General features: G+C 33.0%; 1 protein-coding gene and 1 long non-coding RNA gene across 2 annotated transcripts; one reads left to right on the top strand and one right to left on the bottom strand.

Annotated features, from left to right (window-relative positions):
* The first annotated feature begins 3137 nt into the window (after positions 1–3137).
* LOC127728428 (uncharacterized) lies at positions 3138–8743 on the top strand. The gene is made up of 3 exons (XR_007994118.1): positions 3138–3215; positions 4191–4276; positions 8392–8743. It is a non-coding gene; the product is annotated as an uncharacterized LOC127728428 (long non-coding RNA).
* A 9034-nt stretch (positions 8744–17777) lies between these two features.
* LOC127728418 (pancreas transcription factor 1 subunit alpha-like) lies at positions 17778–19086 on the bottom strand. The gene is made up of 2 exons (XM_052235788.1): positions 18625–19086; positions 17778–18197 (listed from the first exon to the last, which is right to left on the bottom strand). Exons 1-2 carry the CDS (start codon positions 19052–19054, stop codon positions 18013–18015), a joined length of 615 nt encoding a protein of 204 aa, XP_052091748.1. The 5' UTR covers positions 19055–19086; the 3' UTR covers positions 17778–18012.
* Positions 19087–20058: the final 972 nt, after the last annotated feature.

Below are 20058 nucleotides of genomic sequence, written 5' to 3'. Positions count from 1 at the left end.
ATTAACACCATTGAACATACACTGAACAAATAAATTTGACCTATGACACAATGTAAATACAAAATAAATGTATTCTTACTATATCTACGCAGTAGCGCACACTGTATCTAGGCCTGTTAATTCGTCTAGTACTATGAATTGTATCCCGGGTTCACATAAGGATCTAAATCTTCCAGACTCTAGACCATATGTTAAATCAATGATTATATCACCCTAATTCAAAGCTCTGATTCATTGTTCTTGACTATTCACCTTAGGTCCTTTTTGGTTTAATCAGCTCTTCAACGTTTGTATCTGGTTTTTATTTTCAAATATTTGGCCTCGTGCATCACTGACATTAATTGTCGAAATACACATTCAGTCGTCATGGTCTACACCTTCTTGACCAAATCCTTTCTATTTGCGGGGTATTCATCTATAACAGCAACCGTTTCCTAGTTTTTGGTCTATTGGGACATGGATGAACATGTTTTTTCCCGCAATAACTACTACCTCAGAGTTCCTATTGGTAGTTCTGCTATTGTTACTGCTACTACAACAGTTTCAATTGCTCCAGTTCGGTTAATTTAAGCATTTGATAATACCTCTGTTACTTCTGAAGCCCCTCCACTTGCATTGGTCTTCGTGATTTAAGGAATGTGCAATTCTATTTTGGGAAGTCTTTGAAAAAAGATTTCAAGGATCTTTCTAGTCGTATTTCATCTCTAGAAGACAGATCGGCCTCCCCTCAGGCTTCCCCCGTTTCTATTATTTGGAAGATGTTGCGTATGAGGAAGAAGATGATGAAGATATTTGGTTGCTATAGGAAGTCTAGAAAGGACATCCATTGGGAATTGGAAAATAAGATACCTTTAACGTCGAATGCAACGAAGAATGTCACTAAGCCTTCTTTAGCTCGACCATATCTTGAGGATGGATCTCAGAGAAATCCTGAAATTGATGAGGGTCCTTCTCCTTTGAACTCGCAATCAGGTCTACTTTCTCATGAGGGATATAGTAAAGCTTCCGTTTGTCTCTCCTCCATAGACCTAAGAGATTTCATCTACTTTTGAGACCTCTTGTGTTTTTTTCTAGGAATCTAAAAATTCTCATACTTTCTTTCCCCGAGTCCAATCGCATGATTGTTACTCTGCAAATTATCAATGACGTCATCAGTAATTTCGTTAAAAAAGCGACTAACAAATAAATATCTGGGTTCGCCATTACTTATTTCTCGAACCATTTTAGAACTAAATACTATGATAATTTTTAATCTATTATAGAAAGATTGGTTCCTGTCTGCAAAAGGTTTCTTTCTTTTCTGTTGGGCTCTGAGCCTATTTTACGTCTTCGGCTTTCTCACTCATTTTGAACTAACAATGAAAATCTTCATCTTAGTGCTTCTTATATTTGGACAATTCTCTGACCAAAAGGATTTCGGTCGTATACACCTGTACGCTCGGAGGGAATTGACAACCACTCTCTTTATGTCCCTTGATTTTCCCGTTTACTGAAAAATTTCATAGATGATTCCTTCTCAAGATTCTCTCTTCCTCACCTCCCATGGACAAGTGTTTCCCCATGAGGAGAAACCTCTTCATCTTTGTCAGAAAATTCTTCTTTTTCTAATCTTTTACTCAGTGCTTGTGCGTCAATTGTTGCAATTTCTGTGTCTGTTAAATTTTACTGCAGATACAGTTCCTCTGTAACGACTTCATATTTTTCGACTCCAGTTTTATCTTAACAACATTGGATTCCGGCTTCCCATGAATGTTTCGTAATTTTTAAAACTATCTCGGTCATATTACGCACAACTGACATTAAAACAGTAGCACATGCATGCATCATATTTATTCTTATGCTTTTAAATGTTTTATGTCCTTCGATGTCTCACTGTATAAATATTACCTGAAATATGCCAGTAAACCTACCTATCAGAATATTGCAAGTTACGGACTTTGTTCTTACAAGAAAAATTGTTATGAATATGGCGTCATGCCAAATAATACAAACATTCTGAAAGTATTGCAAAGCAATACAACATCACCAACCGGCATTGCAAAGAAAAGTGTTGAACAAAAGTCTGTGTAATGTCCTTTTTCTACGGACCATAACTGCCACAAAGGCCTAAAAATAAAATTTCGTTCCGATACCGGTTTGATAATATGATTGGTAGGTAGCTATAAGCGATATCTATGCCTCAAATGTTTCTTCTTTTAATATATTTTTTAAAATAAAAAACCAATCCCGTTAAAATTAGATGGTTGTTCCCTTTTTTATGTCAAACAGCTGAAACTGAGCCAGTTCACAAACGTTAACATATGTTGACGCCACCAGAAACAACTCTAGATCATTCAACAATCTGCTTGGACGAGACAATAAGCAGTCAGAAAACCTTAAAAAGTAGTCTTAAAGTAGTCTAATCTGCTTCTACCTGTTAATGTTATACAATGTATATCAGACCCCACCATTTTTTAAAGAAATTTCCTTAGCTACATGTATAAAGTAGCCATTAAATTTTGTGAATCTAACAGATTTTAAGATAGGTTCCATTTTGATTTAAAAAATAAGCGGATAATATTCTTATCAACAGTGTGAATTTTGATCCTGTATTACGAAAAGAAATTGCATGTGCTTACAAAATTATGTAACTCACAACACGTTATTTCAGATATATGAGCATTGCACGAAATCGTCATATTATGACACCTAATAACGTTAAGATAATTCTAATGATTAAGAAAATAAGACGAACGTAATATTTACATATTATTTTTTTCAAAATAGTTAATTATGTTTACTTCATGCAACTTATTTTGATCACGATTTCGTGAAAACTTTTTTTTTTCAAAACCGCTAGAATAATATATCACTCAAAATGTAAAACATTTAAATCACAATACATCCCCGGTAAAACTACAAAAAATTATAAACAACAAATAAAAAACCAGGAAATGACATTATAGATATCATTGTCTCATGTCATAATTCTTCCGATTGCAAAACAAAAAATATTGAATATTTGTATTATCACTGCGAGAAAAATGATAACAACTAATCATAGTCACACGTTGCTAAGTGGTTTTCCTAATTGAACATCTTTTCCGTGTATGATATATTCTTGTTATTTCTCCCTTCCCTTATTTAAAAGTGTCTGCGATATTCTGTAGGCATTAAATTCGAGCATTAAAACATATAAAGACATAAAGATATTTTGTCTGCGAGCAGATTTAAGTGTAAGTATTTTTATATTTGTATATTAATTCCCGTTTCTTGTTTCAAACAACACCCAATTAAACTTTTGAATTGGAGATAACTTATAGCAAGTAGAGTTTTTGCTATTCAAAAAAAATAATAAATAAAATAAACGAATGAAGAAATAAGATAACGCTAAACACTGTTTTAATCATGATACCCTGGACCATCGAGTGAAAGCTAATCTTCCTCATAACTACTGCATATCATTTTCATGAAGTCTTACAATATTGTGTGTAATTTTGCTCTGTTTTATTTTGGTCAATTGAAGAACGTTTGATTCTGAATCGAAATTCAATTTGAAATTCATTAGAAACAAGGACAGTCAGTCTGGTTTATCTTATTCATAGTTTCCAGGTGATCAATATAGCTTCCTTATTTACGGGTTATTATAATTACAGCCACGGTAATTGGAAAGAAGGCTAATAGGACATACTAAATGAAATTTTAGGAATAATTTATATTTGGATTATTTCAAATCAGGCAAGCAGTTTCAGCGGAAAATGAATAGATTTTGGAAACAGGCGGCAACAGTCGGAATACAATTAGATTAATGTTGTGATTCTCTTCACAACTAGGGCGGCAGTGGTGAATTGTATTTAATCTACTTTTAAGTAGTGGGATATACAAACTTCTGTCCGACATGAAGCTTTGGGGATTGTACGGGTATTATAATTATCAAGCCATGTCTGATCGGAATAAGGATATCAAGCAGATGCCCAATAATTAAAACGTAGATTGCCTTTTGCAAGTCACAAGAATACGTTTGGCACATTTGACATCGAACGTTTAAATAAATCAATAATCTACTTTTTTCCCTGATAAATACGTATTAGTAATTATATATATGATGTAATACTAGTCCTCAATAATAACTGACAATACCGTAAAACGGTTTTCGAGTCTCAAAAGAATCTCATTTTATAATCTTTTAAATGCTTTCTTATTTTATACAGCCAGAAAATGATTGCTGCTTGGTATACGATACTGATTTTGTTATCAATCATGTACCTCACGATTGCGTTTCCCTGGTACGGTGGAGGTAAGAACAGTTTATTGTGTTATATATATAGGGGTAAATTCAGTAAATAAATATACGTCATCAGGGACCGTCCATTTGGGGGAGAGCTTTCTGTACAAAACTGAAGTCCTGTGCTCTTCTGATTGGTAGATAATGTTTATAATAAATATTTTTTGATAGATGGATCAAAACTAGAGTTAAAAAAATAAAAAAAATGAATGCTGAATGTACTAAATATTTTACTACAGGGTTGAAAAGTAATGGGGGTCAGTAAAGGAATTAAGTGCGAATCTACAGTGATTGTAAACAAGGCCATGTGAATGCCCAAAAATGCCGCATGACCCTATGTTTTTATTGTTGCAAAAGATAGGGCTACATTTGCACTTTCATGAATGATATATGAAAGCTTCCAATTTCTAAAGGTAAATCAGGTATAAATTTAATTCAAGACATAGATTAGCATTAAAGTGAATGGGAGATTTTTTACTGAATTTACCACTATACGTTGTTTTCAATTTGGAGTTGTTTATATTTTTTCGTTTGGACTTGTATTATATATTCCTTCGGGTTTATATGATCCGTTCATCCTATTTCGACTCTTCAAAATTCAAGAGTCTATCCTAAATTGAGGTAAATTATATGGCCTTCCAAATACCGTTTCGATTTCTAACATCACTGAAGAGACATTAATTGTCGAAATCCGGATATGGTGTACAAATTTTTGCACCTCATGTTTGCGGTATACCATCTTTGCGGAATGTTTTACGGACACCACACTTCTACAAAAATATGTTGCTCTCCATTGACTCAAGTTACGTTTCATATCAAAATTACGTTCCTGTTTTTCTGAAAGCTTACAATCATTAAGCATTGCTCGATGCTAACAAAGTCATATTGGTCATTTTGAAATGAATAAGTTTCACTGACTATGGTTCATTAACTGAGTCATTATGAGTCGCTACTCAATCCTTTCGCACTGAAATTAAATTTTACTTTTATAACAATATTAAGGATACCACCGGAACAAGAAGATGCTGCAGATCAGGATTTTTAAATAGACATTGAGAAACTTCTTCAAACTAGAATATGTGACAAATGAGACGTATTTACACTTGTATGCAAATTTGTCCGCCATTACGTGAAATCACACAAGTTCAGGTAAACTTTGACATCATAATTCAAAACATTTGACGTCACAATTAAAAAGTGATTGTTGCCTGACATCAAAAGGTGATTCGGAGTAGATCTAAGGTCATTCGGAGGCAAAATATAGCTAAATACCAAAAGTGTAAATACGTTTATTCCCAACGCCCCCTCTACCCAATCGTTTGTTGGTTACGTATCCCGATTTCACATTATAAAGATTTCATTAGTGGGATCTGCTCCTAAAGCAAAAACATCCTGAAGCAGGGTTTTAAGGAAGAACGACCGAAAACGACACTTCAAAAGTTTACGGTACCCATCAGAAATACATTGACCAAATGCGAAGTGTCTATGTCTTAACCCATGATATATCTTAAAGAAGAATGAAACCAAACTATTATGTTATTGTATACTAAACTATTAATTATTAATAAGGGTATAAAACATCTCTTCTTGTTTTAAGAATGACACATGGGTATCAATTAGGTATATTTGAATAAATCTTTTAAACTTTCCGCCGACAAGGTAACTGTCCAATTTCTCATACATGTGACATCATTACTTTTATTCCGGTTTCGTTCAAAATCAGCATCAACACATCTCACATACCAAAAAAAAAAAAAAATAAATAAACACACACAACTACTTGAGTTTTCATGGACAGAGATTCAGATAAATTAAGGTTAAGTAATGCATTCGAACCATAATATCTGGCTGAGGAAACTTAATCAGAATTCTGTAGCCGAATCAGCATCACAATAATTTGCTGATCGATTCTTAACTTTCGAAGAATGGTGTTATTGTTGAAATGGCCAGTAAATGCAGACATAATTTAGACGATCATCAGACAGAATGACAATTATGAAATGTAATGCTTACTCTGATGTATAATTAAAAAATATTAAGAAATTAAGGTTCCAACTCCCTCAGGCAGAGTTGACCTTAGTCAAATTTGGCTATTCTTTGTATGCCCATTTTGGTCATATATCTTTTAACGTTTCTATATTTATTATGCATTTATACATCCCTGGCTTTTAATTATTTCGTTGTGAGCGGAGGTAAATCCAGAAAGCGTTTCGGACTCGAAAAATTTAAAAAGTGTTATTTTTATTTGTTGAAACGTTAAAACCGGAATGTAAGCTATGGTGCGAAAGCGTGTTTGTGGCTATCGTATATAACATTGAAAAATGTATTCCGTGAATTTATTTTTGAGGCCGACTTCATACAGGACGAAAGAAAGAATTTAGCAGTATCCTTTAACTTTACTTTCCGCTATATAGTTGATGTTCTCTCACTAAATAACTCACAATTTGGTGACTATGTTGAGCGCATCTATCCCATCGAACTTCAGATAAAGCCGGATACAACAGAGTCTGCCTCATATCTTGACTTACATCTAGAAATTGACAATGAGGACCAGTTCAAAACAAAACTTTACGACAAAAGGGATGATTTCAGCTTCCCAATTGTGAACTTTCCATTTCTATATAGCAACATTCCAACAGCGCCTGCATACGGAGTATGCTTCTCACAAGGAAGCTATTAAACCAAGAGTTCCAAGTGATGAAGTTGAAATCATCCCTTTGTAAATTTTACGAACGCCATCACGAGTTGGTTGACCGTTATGGAATATCCGTTTCACAGAATGATAGCGGTTATGTTCCAATTATCGTAACTACAATCCCGTTCCCCTTTCCCCGAACGTGACCTACCGAATTAGACTTATTACCGGGTTTGTACTAACATGAGCAACACGACGGGTGCGACTTGTGGAGCAGGATCTGCTTACCCTTCCGGAGCACCTGAGATCACCCCCAGTTTTTGGTGAGGTTCGTGTTACTCAATCTTTAGTTTTCTATGTTGTGTTTTGTGTACTGTTGTTTGTCTGTTGGTCCTTTTCTTTTTTAGCCATGGCGTTGTCAGTTTATTTTTAACTTATGAGTTTGAATATCCCTTTGGTATCTTTTGCCTCTCTTTTACACATATTTTGCGGGGTTCTTTCCCCCGTGAAGACACCAAATAGGTTGTCCAATTTGTTTTTAATTTACCAATTGTGTCGTATTCCCTATCAGACGTGGCACTTTTATTTAAACCTGGACTAGAATGGCGGGAGATGCATCCATAGCAAGAGAAGTTCTCTGTCGATGTACCCGCATGCTTCGTTTGGAGTTCATGCGTTCTCTTGTATTGTATATCTAATTGGGATTTACGAGTTTTGTACATCGACAAACCAATTTTGCCTCTTATTAAAAAATGCATTAAATTAGATGGACATTAAGATAAGCAATGCGATCAGTGTAACCGTGGATTGCCATAGTAGTATATTTCTTGCGTCTAATTGAGAAACTTGTATTCTGTCTGTGGGTAATCTATATCTTACACAGCTACTTTAGTATACAAGCAATCTTGATATACATCTGCCGAGATGCATATAAGCTGTGCGTTTGTAAAGATGTATATAAAATGTCCATTTGAAGCGATGCATATAAACTGTACATCTGTTGAGATGCTTATAAACTGTACATCTGTTGAGCTGCATATAAATTGACTGTGCATCTGTTAAGGTGTATATAACATGTACATCTTTAAAGATGCATGTGCACTGCACATTTGTAAAGATACATATTAACTGTATATATTCATCTTTATCTTTACAGATACATAGTTTATATACATGTACAGTTTATATGCAGCTTAACAGATGTACAGTGTATATGCATCTTAACCGGTATACTATTTATATGCATCTTACTAAATTTACACCAAGATTGCTTGTACTCAAGTTGCTGTGTAGAATAGATGTATAGTCACAACGTTGATTCCCCCTCTTTTTTCAATTGACATACACATGTTTTGAAGGTTAAAAATTAACATTTTGCCCAAAATAAAATCACTGCTATCAAAGACATACCATACTGAAACGTTATTTCCCTCCTTTTAATAACTTCGTTAATAGAAAAAATGTATATGATATTTTTTTCAACTACTTTCAGGTGGTTATCGGTATGGCGGCCCCCGTGTGCATTATGGGGGATGGCGCAATGGAAATGACGATGACTATGGCTATAATGGATGGGATAATGGATACAACACATAATCATGATAATTAAATATGTTCTCATGCAGTTGGAGTTTTCTTTTTCCAAACTGTTTCAGAAAGTTACCGATGTATCTGTTGTGTTCTAGGTTGCACCATACACTCCAAAATTTGATTAAAACCTTTTAACTATAGCACACTTACCACACAGAAAAGAGCCACATTTCGTTGAGGACTGTTTTCCTAGCTCTTAAATGCATTAACGATGCCTATGTTTAATATGCTAACATTACACAACTGGATTTTTTGTCCTGAAGCCCAGTAGATTCAGAAGAGAGGCGAAAGATACCAAAGAGACATTCAAACTCGTAAATCGAAAACAAACCGATAATGCCATCAAAATATGCCATTAATTACCTCTACTAGAACTTTTAGTTTTTGATGGCTGTCGCGTAGGCAGTACCCAAGCTGATTGTTTCATCAACTGTAGATAACATACTTGTTCTTATTCATTAGGCATTAAAATGTATACAATCCATGCAGGCACGATCAATTTGTCTACTTTGCAAGTTGGTTTTTAATGTCTTTCTTTTTAACATTTTTTAACAGCAGTACAGCACTATTAATGTCGACTTAGTATTGAATTGTTCGAACTCAAAGTTTTTCTACCCTAGACATATATTGCCTTAAGCTATTTGGCACAACCTTTCGGAATTTTCGCCTTTTAATGCTGTTCAATTTCATATTTCATTTGGTCTTCCGACTTCTTAAATTAATTTGAAAGCCATTGATGAGTCTGATGCAGACGAATACTCGCCTGGCATACCAAATTATAAGCGTGGTATCTTTGATATGTTTTTACCTTCAATGTCAGTTAATGATAGTACATACTCTTTACTTTGTACGTGTTCTGTTACATTTCCCCCCTTTGTCACGTTAAATCTTGTCCATATAATACTAATCTTGTAGCAGCTTGGTGAGTAATCAATGACATGTTCACTCCAGGGTCACAAAATGTTGCTTATAATTGGTCGTAACACTGAACTGAACTGATCATTATGTACTCAATTAACTCTTTGTCGTTGATCGCTTGTGTAGAGTTATCAAAAGATATATCATCAATGTGTGCAGAGTGCATTTTCCCACATTTTGATGAAGTTCAATTTGTATCTCACAAGGTATGCGCTTATTCTCATTTCCTTGACAAATGTCCTACCTTCGGGGCAGCTGAATGATCCTACATTTATTTCAACAATTAACTTTCGTATGAATATCAAGTCTCTCAAATATAATACATTTTATGGATATCCGATTTGTGTTACCATTAGCTAACTTTCCCTTTCGTATGTCTAGTTGTTCATGTATTTTTTTTCTTGATCTTGATTGTATCGGTTTATCGGTTGTTTATTTGATACGGCTTGCGCTACCCGGTGTCACACCTTAAACAACCTGTTTGATCACTTGCTGGTTCTCTTGTAATTGAACATTTAAAGGATCTACAACCACCTCTTTCTCATTTTCTTCATGTCCTAACTCATTTTCTGCAAGGGTTGTATGCATCTTTCCTTTCGTTGTTCCGTATTCACATAATATTCTAACACACTCTCTCATCCAAAGAAAAAGGAAAAAAAAAGAAATTCTTGAAAAAGGTATCGGAAACGTGAATTTGTTTATTGTTTTAGTAATGCACATTCAAGCTTTTGTAATGATGGGTGAAGCTTTTCAATTTGACTAATCATCTACTATCGAAATTAACTTGATGTTGTCTCCTTTTTTATCTTTCTTTATTCTTTTCAATTCATTTAATGTATGATCGACCAATGTTTTCCATGAGCATAGTGAACGAGCGAAAATATGCACACTGTAAGAAGGAACCAAAAAGGAAAATTGACATAGGTGAACAAAAAATCGTTTCTTTTGTGGTTAATATTTGTATAGAGTTTTCCGGTGTGAAACTGAAATATCCAAATCTAGAAAAGGGATTCCTCACGTTATTCACGGAAGATATGCATGGTTAACATGATGCTGTACTATGGATGTTTACCATGAAGATCTTCTGTGAGGAGTGAAACAGTTAGGAATAATGTAAAAGATTTGTGATACAATGATATATATATTATATATATATATGCATGTTCTTCATTTTATTTTCCTATATATTTGTTCTTGCGCTGTTTTTATTTGAAATTTTACGTTATATATACTTATCGATTCTAACGCTAAACGTTTACTGTTACTGTTAAGTGTCTTAGAAATAATGACTTCAAAACTGATTTACTAACACATACTTAGCTTTTACAAAACAATCACCTTCACATTACATGTATTGTTAAAACAATGAATACAACATGTTATAAATTGCATGCGTCAGAAGAGCTTTCCTGGGTTCGCCTTCATCAGGAAATGTTAAACGCCGAATATTTGAAAGTCTAGGTTGTATAAAAACCGAAACAGTTGAAGAGCTATATGTCCAAAAATGACCTAAAAAATAGCCAAATCCATTTAAGGTCAACTTTACCTCAGGAAGTTGAAACATAAGTTTTGTAATAATTTCAAAATTTATAAACGGACAATTTTAGAAGGATTTGTTAATTATCTGTTTACCTCCGAACTGTATCAAATCATTTGATTCAATTAATCTATAGTTTGACCACTTTTTAAGAAATTATACATTTTTCACAAGATGGTTTTATAGTTAAGGGTGTTGGCATTTGGTATGATGCATCAACCTAAAAACAGTACTTTTTAAAGTTTAAAAATGGTAAGAATACTTTCTACGATGTTATTGACATACCAGTCTCTTATAGTTCTTCAATTGTTTTGTTATTTATACATCCCAGGCTTTAAAACTTTTGATCGTTCCCGATGAAGGTAAATCCCAAAAAGAGCTGCGGATGCATGAAATTTTCAAAGTGTTGTTTACATTTTTCAGTGCATTAGTAATATCTCATAACCCCAAATAAACTTTTAAAATGCTTGTGGGTTCGTATATGGGCTCTGGAAATATTAATCAATATTTATAAAATATCATGTCAAGACTTTTCGAAGTGCATACGTGTATGTATCATGTTTTAAGATTAAATATACAGCGAGGGGCGTACGGAAAAGTGACATACGTTATACTTATCGTAAGTTTCGAACTTATTAGTTTATTTACACAGTCATGGCTACGGTGCATTTTTCATTTGCAATGAACATGGCTCCACATTTGAGTTATCTCCCGTTGAACAAGAAAAATAACGAATTAACTACCATGACGTAAAACACGTTCCATCGGCATTTAATTGGTCCGATACTTAAGGTACTAAAAGTCCTTCTTGTGTCTCTTCTCCGGACAAAATATAAAACAAAGTTAGAATAAATCTTAACGCTAAATGTTAATGAGATAAATATCATTGAAATGTTCCATGAATTTCGTAGCAAGGTGTATAGTCGAAAGAACAAAACTAGAATCACAATTTAGAAGTCCCGGAAGTCCCGGAACTTCAAGATGCGTCTTTAATAACAAATGAAATGATATAATTGCTAATATATAATTCTTTGCTTTTTCATTATCATCAAGTCGTCCAAGGAAAGTATTGTGTGTTTCATTTTTTTTGTGTAGTCCTAAAATTTTTTTTTTAATTCTATTTCTCATCAATTTGCCAAACCAAAGTTGGAGACATCTTTAATTTCTTTTGAAGGCTCTCAAACAAACTTTGTGGACGCAATGCTTTACTTCATTGTGTCTTTGTCTTGAAAAGCAAAGGTTTCTAGAGTTTCTAATAGAATAACTGAATACTCTTCATCTTTCCTCCGTCTCATCTCAGATAGTACGATTTGTGTTTTAGAAACGGTAGATCTGTGAAATTAAATGTGTATTCAATACGACACATTAGGTGAAATGCAATGGGACGACAAAAAAAAAAACAACCAAAGAAACAAAAACAAAAAAAATTAATACAAGTGTGTTTGTCACTATATTGTAAAAAATAGCAACTGAAAAATGAGCAAGTGGTTTATTGAATTAGTCCTTTGATAACTTGAAGTTCGTCTTATCTTATTCGATCAGTGTAAGCAAAGATACTTGTTGATGTACATGTTCAATTTTTAAAAAATAATATGTTAGTGATAATACTCAATTGACATTGTTAGGAAACAAGTTAAACCGATTCGTTTAACCTGTCTTTAATTTGAGAATAAGAAAAAAAAAATGTTCAGTCCTATCAATTTAAAAAATTGTGTGTGTTATAACAAAATTCGCTAAAAGGTGGAGTCTTGAATTGCTAGGCAAAATAAATTCTGTCTCTAAGTTAAGAATTAGCAATGTTTATCTCATGTACATTGGCTGTAAGAATGAATTTGAATTTGAATTATCTCTCTTAAACATGAAAATAAAGTTGCATCTATTTTTTAATTTTAGGCTACTTATACTTTAAAGAGATTTATTTTTTGAAAGGCCTGCGCTTCTACTGAATAACCATTACTTGCATATACCTTAATCATATGTCAGAGTTGTTACATTTAATCAAATTTGAGTTATTCCTCTTGGTGTGGATATTCATATGATCATTTCGAAATTTTTAATTGGTATACAAGTAGTAGTTAACATTGTACGAATAGAAAAATATTAATTTCATAATTAATTTCATAAAATGCCATCTCACTTCATTTAACATCATTTGATAAACGACAAACTAAAAGACAATTGTTGAGAATATCACAGTTATTTAAGACTGCACAATACATCTCAAAAATGTATTTTCTCAATGAAACGCCATAAAAAGCTGAGAAGTGACACCTCTACTCAAATGCAAATGTCGATGTAGCATGAAGTAATTGTTGCCTATGCCATACTAGTTATTAATGATCGTGCATTAATTTTGTGTCACCAACAATAAGCAGGTGGCGAAAAAGGGGTTGCTTTAAATAAAAATGGTTTTCACTGTAACAACTATTTTTTGGAATGCTGTGGTGATATGTATACGTTTTTCTTCTTCCAAAAGTGACCGGCCTGAATACATTAATTGACCAAAAACATTAACAAACCTTTAGCATGAAAAAGACATTTATTTGCAACCAAACTGTAATCATATCTAAATGCAATTTATGGTTTTTCAATATGTAAATAAGTTATATTTTGGCCATGAATAAGAAATCAAAATTAACAGAAAATGGGCGTCACCTTTCCTCCACCCTCTTAACAAGAAATCAATTTATCATTATTATAATTCTAATCTTCAGTGAATGAGGAAAGACAACCTATAAAATCGTATTGTTATACTATTATAGATCATTATAAATTTTGAAAAACAAACTTCAGGGCAACGAATGTAAATATCCCCCGTATTGTCATGCGACATAAATTATATCAAAATATAATTCAACGGCAATAAACTACCCTAATTATAGAACTGTACATCATGAAGCTAGATTGTAGGATAAAACCGACCTTCTTCATTCTTAATTGTAAATCTTTAAAAGTCTGTTTATTTTAGCAAACAATTGACGCAAAACAAATGTTGTTCGTACGAACAGTATGATTATAAGACTTTCATAATATTATATAGTTAACATGACAGTATATGTCAGTCATAACATGCAAGTTTACGCAGGTGGCACGCGTTCTAGTGCACATAAGATGTAAGCATAAAATTATATCTGCACATTTGACATTTTAACTTTATATAACATAACTATTAAATTGTTTATTGGAAAATAATGTAAGTCGATCAAAGGGCAAAAGGTTCTCCCTGGTATCTTGTGCTTTTTTGACTACGTCAATTATTCATTGTCTCTTTTTGGAGCTGTGAAGTTGCCTTATTTTTAGGCTCAGCATCGTCTTATCAAAAACACAGAGTTTAAAATGATTTGAACCTATGTAACATAGCTAACTCTACGAGTGAAACAAGTCTTAATAACTCTTGTACGTTTGGACTTAAAAACAAAGTGCATAATGCATTAAGGCACTGACGATTCTTTGGAACTTTTATTAAAATTGACTCGATAAGGAGGACTTTCGGTTACAATGTGCGGTCGTTCGAACAAACTGACATCACTCTACAACCCTGCTTCGGAATATTTGCGGACAAAAACTAACAAAGAGTTAAAAACAAATACTTTTTTATCAACAAGATTCCCCTTTCTTTCTCTCTCTAAAACCAAATCTATACAACAACAAAATCAAAACAAAATCAAAATAAAACAAACAGAATAAATACGTGTCGTATAAACTTCGTCAATACAAATATTCCTCAGACAAGAGAGTTATATCAGCTGAAACATTGGTCGTATATAATGAGTCAAATATATACTCAGAAAATATAACTCTGTGAAACATTAAACTCCATTAAAGAGAGTGAAGGCATATAACTACTCAAAATTAATAAAATATCACTGGTGGGACTTAGAAAATCACAAGTTTTAGACATCGATATTCTACAACTGACACAACGTTATTTTCTTTTTGACATGTTTAATGTACTGTAGTTTTTTTAAATTAAAATTACTTTGAAAACACAAAAATTGTGTTAATAATTACAAGAACATATTCCTTGAATTCTTAGATTTTTATCTATTGTGTTTCACAGAGAATTGCAGCATTATTTTATTCAAACTTGCCAATTACTTGACGATTCAATAAAAGACGCCGCCGTGTTTACCTCACCGAAATGCATTACAAGTCAGCTAAAGAAACGAAATTCATAGTATGTTGTATATCAAATAAAACTACCACAATAATAGAAATGACAATAATTTTGTTAAATAACATTCACATAACAAACACACACACACACGTACACATTTATTCGAGCAATTGTGGAGATCAAAAACCATACGAAAAGCTGGAAGTTGATGAAAACTTAGACATATTGAGCATTAATGCAACACAATTCACTTGTGATGGCTAACCAACAGATGTTAAGACTACTGAAAAATCATCTTTACTATATCTGTTTGTGTCTAGTTTATAGGTCAGGGTAACGGGTTTGAAAAAATCAGATGTCGATTTTAAGATTTTGAAATTTAAAGATTTGAGCTGGCAAGACCAGGTGAAAACTTTTTCCTACTATGCAAATTTAACAGCAAACCGATTTTCCTCACACTCATCAGTTATAAACACAAAAATAGAATTAAAGTAGATGTATCAGTTTCACGGTTGAGTAATCTCTGGTTTCATCGAACTTGGTAGTATAGGTTTGTACAACTACCAAGCAGACTGGTGAAGCCTATATAAGGTTTGTACAACTACCAAGCAGACTGGAGAAGCCTATATAAGGTTTGTACAACTACCAAGCAGACTGGTGAAGCCTATATAAAGTTTGTACAACTACCAAGCAGACTGGTGAAGCCTATATAAGGTTTGTACAACTACCAAGCAGACTGGTGAAGCCTATATAAGGTTTGTACAACTACCAAGCAGACTGGTGAAGCCTATATAAGGTTTGGAAGCCTATATAAGGTTTGTACAACTACCAAGCAGACTGGTGAAGCCTATATACTACCAAGCAGACTGATGAAGCCTATATAAGGTTTGTACAACTACCATGCAGATTGGTGAAGCCTATATAAGGTTTGTACAACTACCAAGCAGACTGGTGAAGCCTATATAAGGTTTGTACAACTACCAAGCAGATTGGTGAAGCCTATATAAGGTTTGTACAACTACCAAGCAGACTGGTGAAGCCTATATAAGGTTTGTACAACTACCAAGCAGACTGGTGAAGCCTTTATACTCCAAGCAGACTGGTGAAGCATATATACTACCAAGCAGACTGGTGAAGCCTATATACTACCAATCAGACTGGTGAAGCCTATGTAAGGTTTGTACAACTACCAAGCAGACTGGTGAAGCCTATATAAGCTCGTTTTGTAGTTTTATTTTATTTTAGTATGTATAACCACCATTTAAGGAGATTAAGTTTTTTGCAAGGAGATGATAGCACCATATACTAATAACTTACAACGTATCTCTTTCATGCAAAGCTCTAATTCCTTCTTCGTGTTAGGCTTTACTTTTTGTTCTTTTTGGAAGAGACTTTAGTTGTCGAAATGCGCATCTGATGCAGTAAAACTGGTACCGTTAACATCTTTGAGATTTTAACTTAGGAGTTTGTATTGAGGCATAGTCATAGTTCTAAATCAGTGATGTAATTCTAAATGAAAATATCTAACTTACATCCTGCTTTAAGATGTTTGATTTACAGAAGGTCTTCGTTCTGATGAATTTTAGATATAAGTACAAAATTGATCAAAATCATTTTCTATATGTTTATAAATAAACATGTTAACATATCGAGATGAATCCAATACAAACAATAGGTTATATCAGAGAGTGGAGTATATATGTCTCTGGTTGTATGACGGGAAAAAAGATGAAAACCAGCTACTTTAGCAGATATTAGTGAAAATAACTATTTTAGTTTCCAATAAACAGGAGGTATGCCCCTATCATTGCAATGGATTTTTATATAAACTGTGGATTTTGTTTCCCACATCATTGGAAGGGTAAACTTCCTATATCAAAACATTTACTGACATGCTGCTATGCATGGATGACAATAATTTTCGAGGCAGTCTATATGCATTCTATGACTTTCTTTGTTTATCGAATATTGTGTTTGTTTGTCAAGCAGTTTTGTATAACAGGGAAGTTATTGGTATTCGTTTTCAAGTTTAAGCAACACGATGTGTGCCACATGTAGAGCAGGATCTGTTTAACCTTCCGGAGCACCTAAGATGACCATCGGATTTTGGTGGGATTCGTGTTGCTCAGTCTTTAGTTTTTTATGTTATGTTGTGTATACAGTTGTTTGTCTTTTTACTGTTTTTCGTTGTTGTTTTTTGCCATGGCTTTGTCAGGTTATTTTCGACTTATCAGTTTGAATATCATTTTGGTATCTTTCGCCTTGTCTTTTTTAATGAAACATTGTACTGTTAAAATAATAAAACGAAACAATTGTATTTATGAGGAAGATGTTTGAATTTATGTGATATTTACAATTATATTTGGTATATGGATGTGCAGTTTACTGCTAAATCATATGAGAGAAAAGTCTTCATTAATGTATTTACATATTTTGTTATTTGTAAATGTTTTTCAAATACTGTGATGGTACTTTTCTACTGTGTTTCTCTTTAACTGCTCAATAAATGATATTATATTTTGTAAACCCATGGAAAAAGAGTACCATGCATTTTGTTTTGTAAAAACAGTTATTAATCGATCGTCTTCGAACAATTTAATTTTTTTTTTCTAATTCAGTAAAGTAAAATTGTGATTTTGTATATCTAAATAATATAACTAAATTATTCAGTAAATAGTCGTTTAATATATTCGAACATCAATAAATGACCATACGATATATAATTGGACTAGAAAAAAATGTATTTATTTATCGTCAGTATACTTTGTAATTTTTCACAAAATATTATTCGAATCACAGACGTAAACAATCTCAAGCACTATCTGTAAGCAATCTTATCACAGTTCCTTGTTCTGAAAATGTCTCAAGACTTTCATGGGAATTGTACCATATGGAAACCGGCACCTTTATCCAGAGGTGATTTTGGGGAGTCACCTTAATGAGTCTGTAGTTCATCGATAATTATTAAAATCGGTCGCAAAGGATGATATGTTAATAAGATCTGATTCTGTTGGACTTTCCGGTATCCACAGTTTGGCTGTGTGACGATTGTTCCCGATTTTAGTTGTATTTCTACTGTCTGTCCAGGATAAAGAATGACCCAGAAGCTCTTCTCCGCTATCTCTATTGGTAAAATCTGAAAGAGAGATAAGAATATTAAGTCAAAGAACTGGAACAGTTTCAACAAAGTAGATAGCATTGTTTTGAGTCGTCATTTTTCCAAATGTTTTACTGCCATTTAATAATATTTTTTGGACATGGTTATTATTTCCAAAAATAAAGTGTTTTATTGTGTGTTTATGTCTTTTTTCCGCATATTTGATTATTAAATGTAGAAGAACACAATACATGTCTTTGAAAAGACAACCTTACAGAATTAACATGACATTATATTACACTGCTATACTATGTTTTGTAAGAAACATTTATTTCTTGAATTATGTGCTCACGTCGTTGGTATTTCATTTACAATACCGCTTTAATTGACATAACAAACATGCAAAAAGACAAAAACAGAAGTTAAAACAAAATAATGCAATAACTGAAAAATCCAAATATCTTACCTGAAAAATGACAACGAACAATAACCTTTTCTTGTTTGTTTGCATCAGTATTTTTATCCTGGGAATACTCGCTACAGCTTTCAACAATCCCCGATAGATATCCAATGTAACGAATTGCAAGTTTTAATGTATCCACTTTAGACAATTTTCTTTCTGTAGTCACACTAGGAGGTATAGATTGTCTTAAACACTCGAAAGCTTGGTTTATAGACTTCATCCTACGTCTTTCCCTCATATTAGCAGCTTTTCTCTGGTGTACCCTTTTAGGTGGATATACTTTATGTTCGTCACTGCTACTGTCTAAATTGTTAAAAAATACATTTTCTTGGTCGGAATCATTGGAACTCGGAGAATCTAAACTGGTAGAATAATCTACGGCATCGTAGAAATCAAGAAAGTCGTCCTCTAATGCATATAGATAATTTTCCATTTTTAGATTTATAAGGTAAAGATAAACTTATTCGTGTGACTGGCCCGTGTCTAGATATTAAATAGATATGTACACACTACGATCATATTTATATATTATAACTTAAAATATTGGGCACGTGCCACGGTGGGGACCATCGAAATTAACCAATCAGAAGGCCTGTCGCGTGCTTCTCACGAGTAATTTAAAACGTCTTTAAATTTTATTGACAAATAGGAAAACTATCATTTTTGACAAAGTCAAATTTGATACGGTAGAGTTGTTATCATGGTTAAATAGCCCTTGACAGGTACCTGGTGACTGGGTTTATTTTGGGTTTCTATTGTTAATAGTTTTATCACTTTAATACCCGAAGATACCGGTGCCTTTAATAATATTAAGTTAAATCGCTTAAAGTGTCAAATAAAATATTTAAATTTCAATCAGAAAGAGTTGGATTTATCAATTTTATGTAACAAATTAGATAAAATAAAATCACCTGTGACAATAAATAAAAATGAAAGGCAGTTTGTTGAAATAATACAACAAAACAGGAGCCTCAGGAATCGCTATTTTTAAAAACTCGGGTAACTCAACTTCAATTAGTGAAATAAAAACTTACACCCAAGACCGCAAATGAATATATCTAAAGAAAAGGTAAGAGAAGAATCTGACATGTTTGTTTCGTTTGCTGCATTGTTAATAATGTTACAAAATATATCTCCATCTTTTCTAGCATTTATTCCGATAACTTGTAATTATCAAATAATAAAGGTTTCATATATTAAATTATTTACAAAATGATCTGATGTAGGTGTAGTTGTTTAAATAAAAAGATGGTTGATTGTTGTTTAATTTATGTCCAGTGGCCACTATTTCATGCATGTTCATGACGATTGAAAAAATAACGAGTATCCAACTCTGGAACAATGCAGCTGAATGTAGGTGTACCTAAATATATTGAAAATGAACACTAATGATAATAGATGTACAAGGTCATGTTTTTCAAAGATTGCTTATGACGA

The sequence above is a fragment of the Mytilus californianus genome, unplaced genomic scaffold, assembly GCF_021869535.1.
Source record: "Mytilus californianus isolate M0D057914Y unplaced genomic scaffold, xbMytCali1.0.p SCAF_2, whole genome shotgun sequence".
Lineage (NCBI taxonomy): Eukaryota > Metazoa > Mollusca > Bivalvia > Mytilida > Mytilidae > Mytilus > Mytilus californianus.
The sequence above is the reverse complement of the archived record's forward strand: the minus strand, read 5'-3'. Positions and strand labels throughout refer to the sequence as shown.

Bases quoted from the DNA above. Each gene is read 5' to 3' on its own strand.
- LOC127728418 (XM_052235788.1), bottom strand. From the start codon at position 19,054: ATGGAAAATTATCTATATGCATTAGAGGACGACTTTCTTGATTTCTAC. The intron at 18,198-18,624 runs GTAAGATATTTG...TCTCTCTTTCAG, and splicing joins TGTTCGTTGTCATTTTTCAG to ATTTTACCAATAGAGATAGC.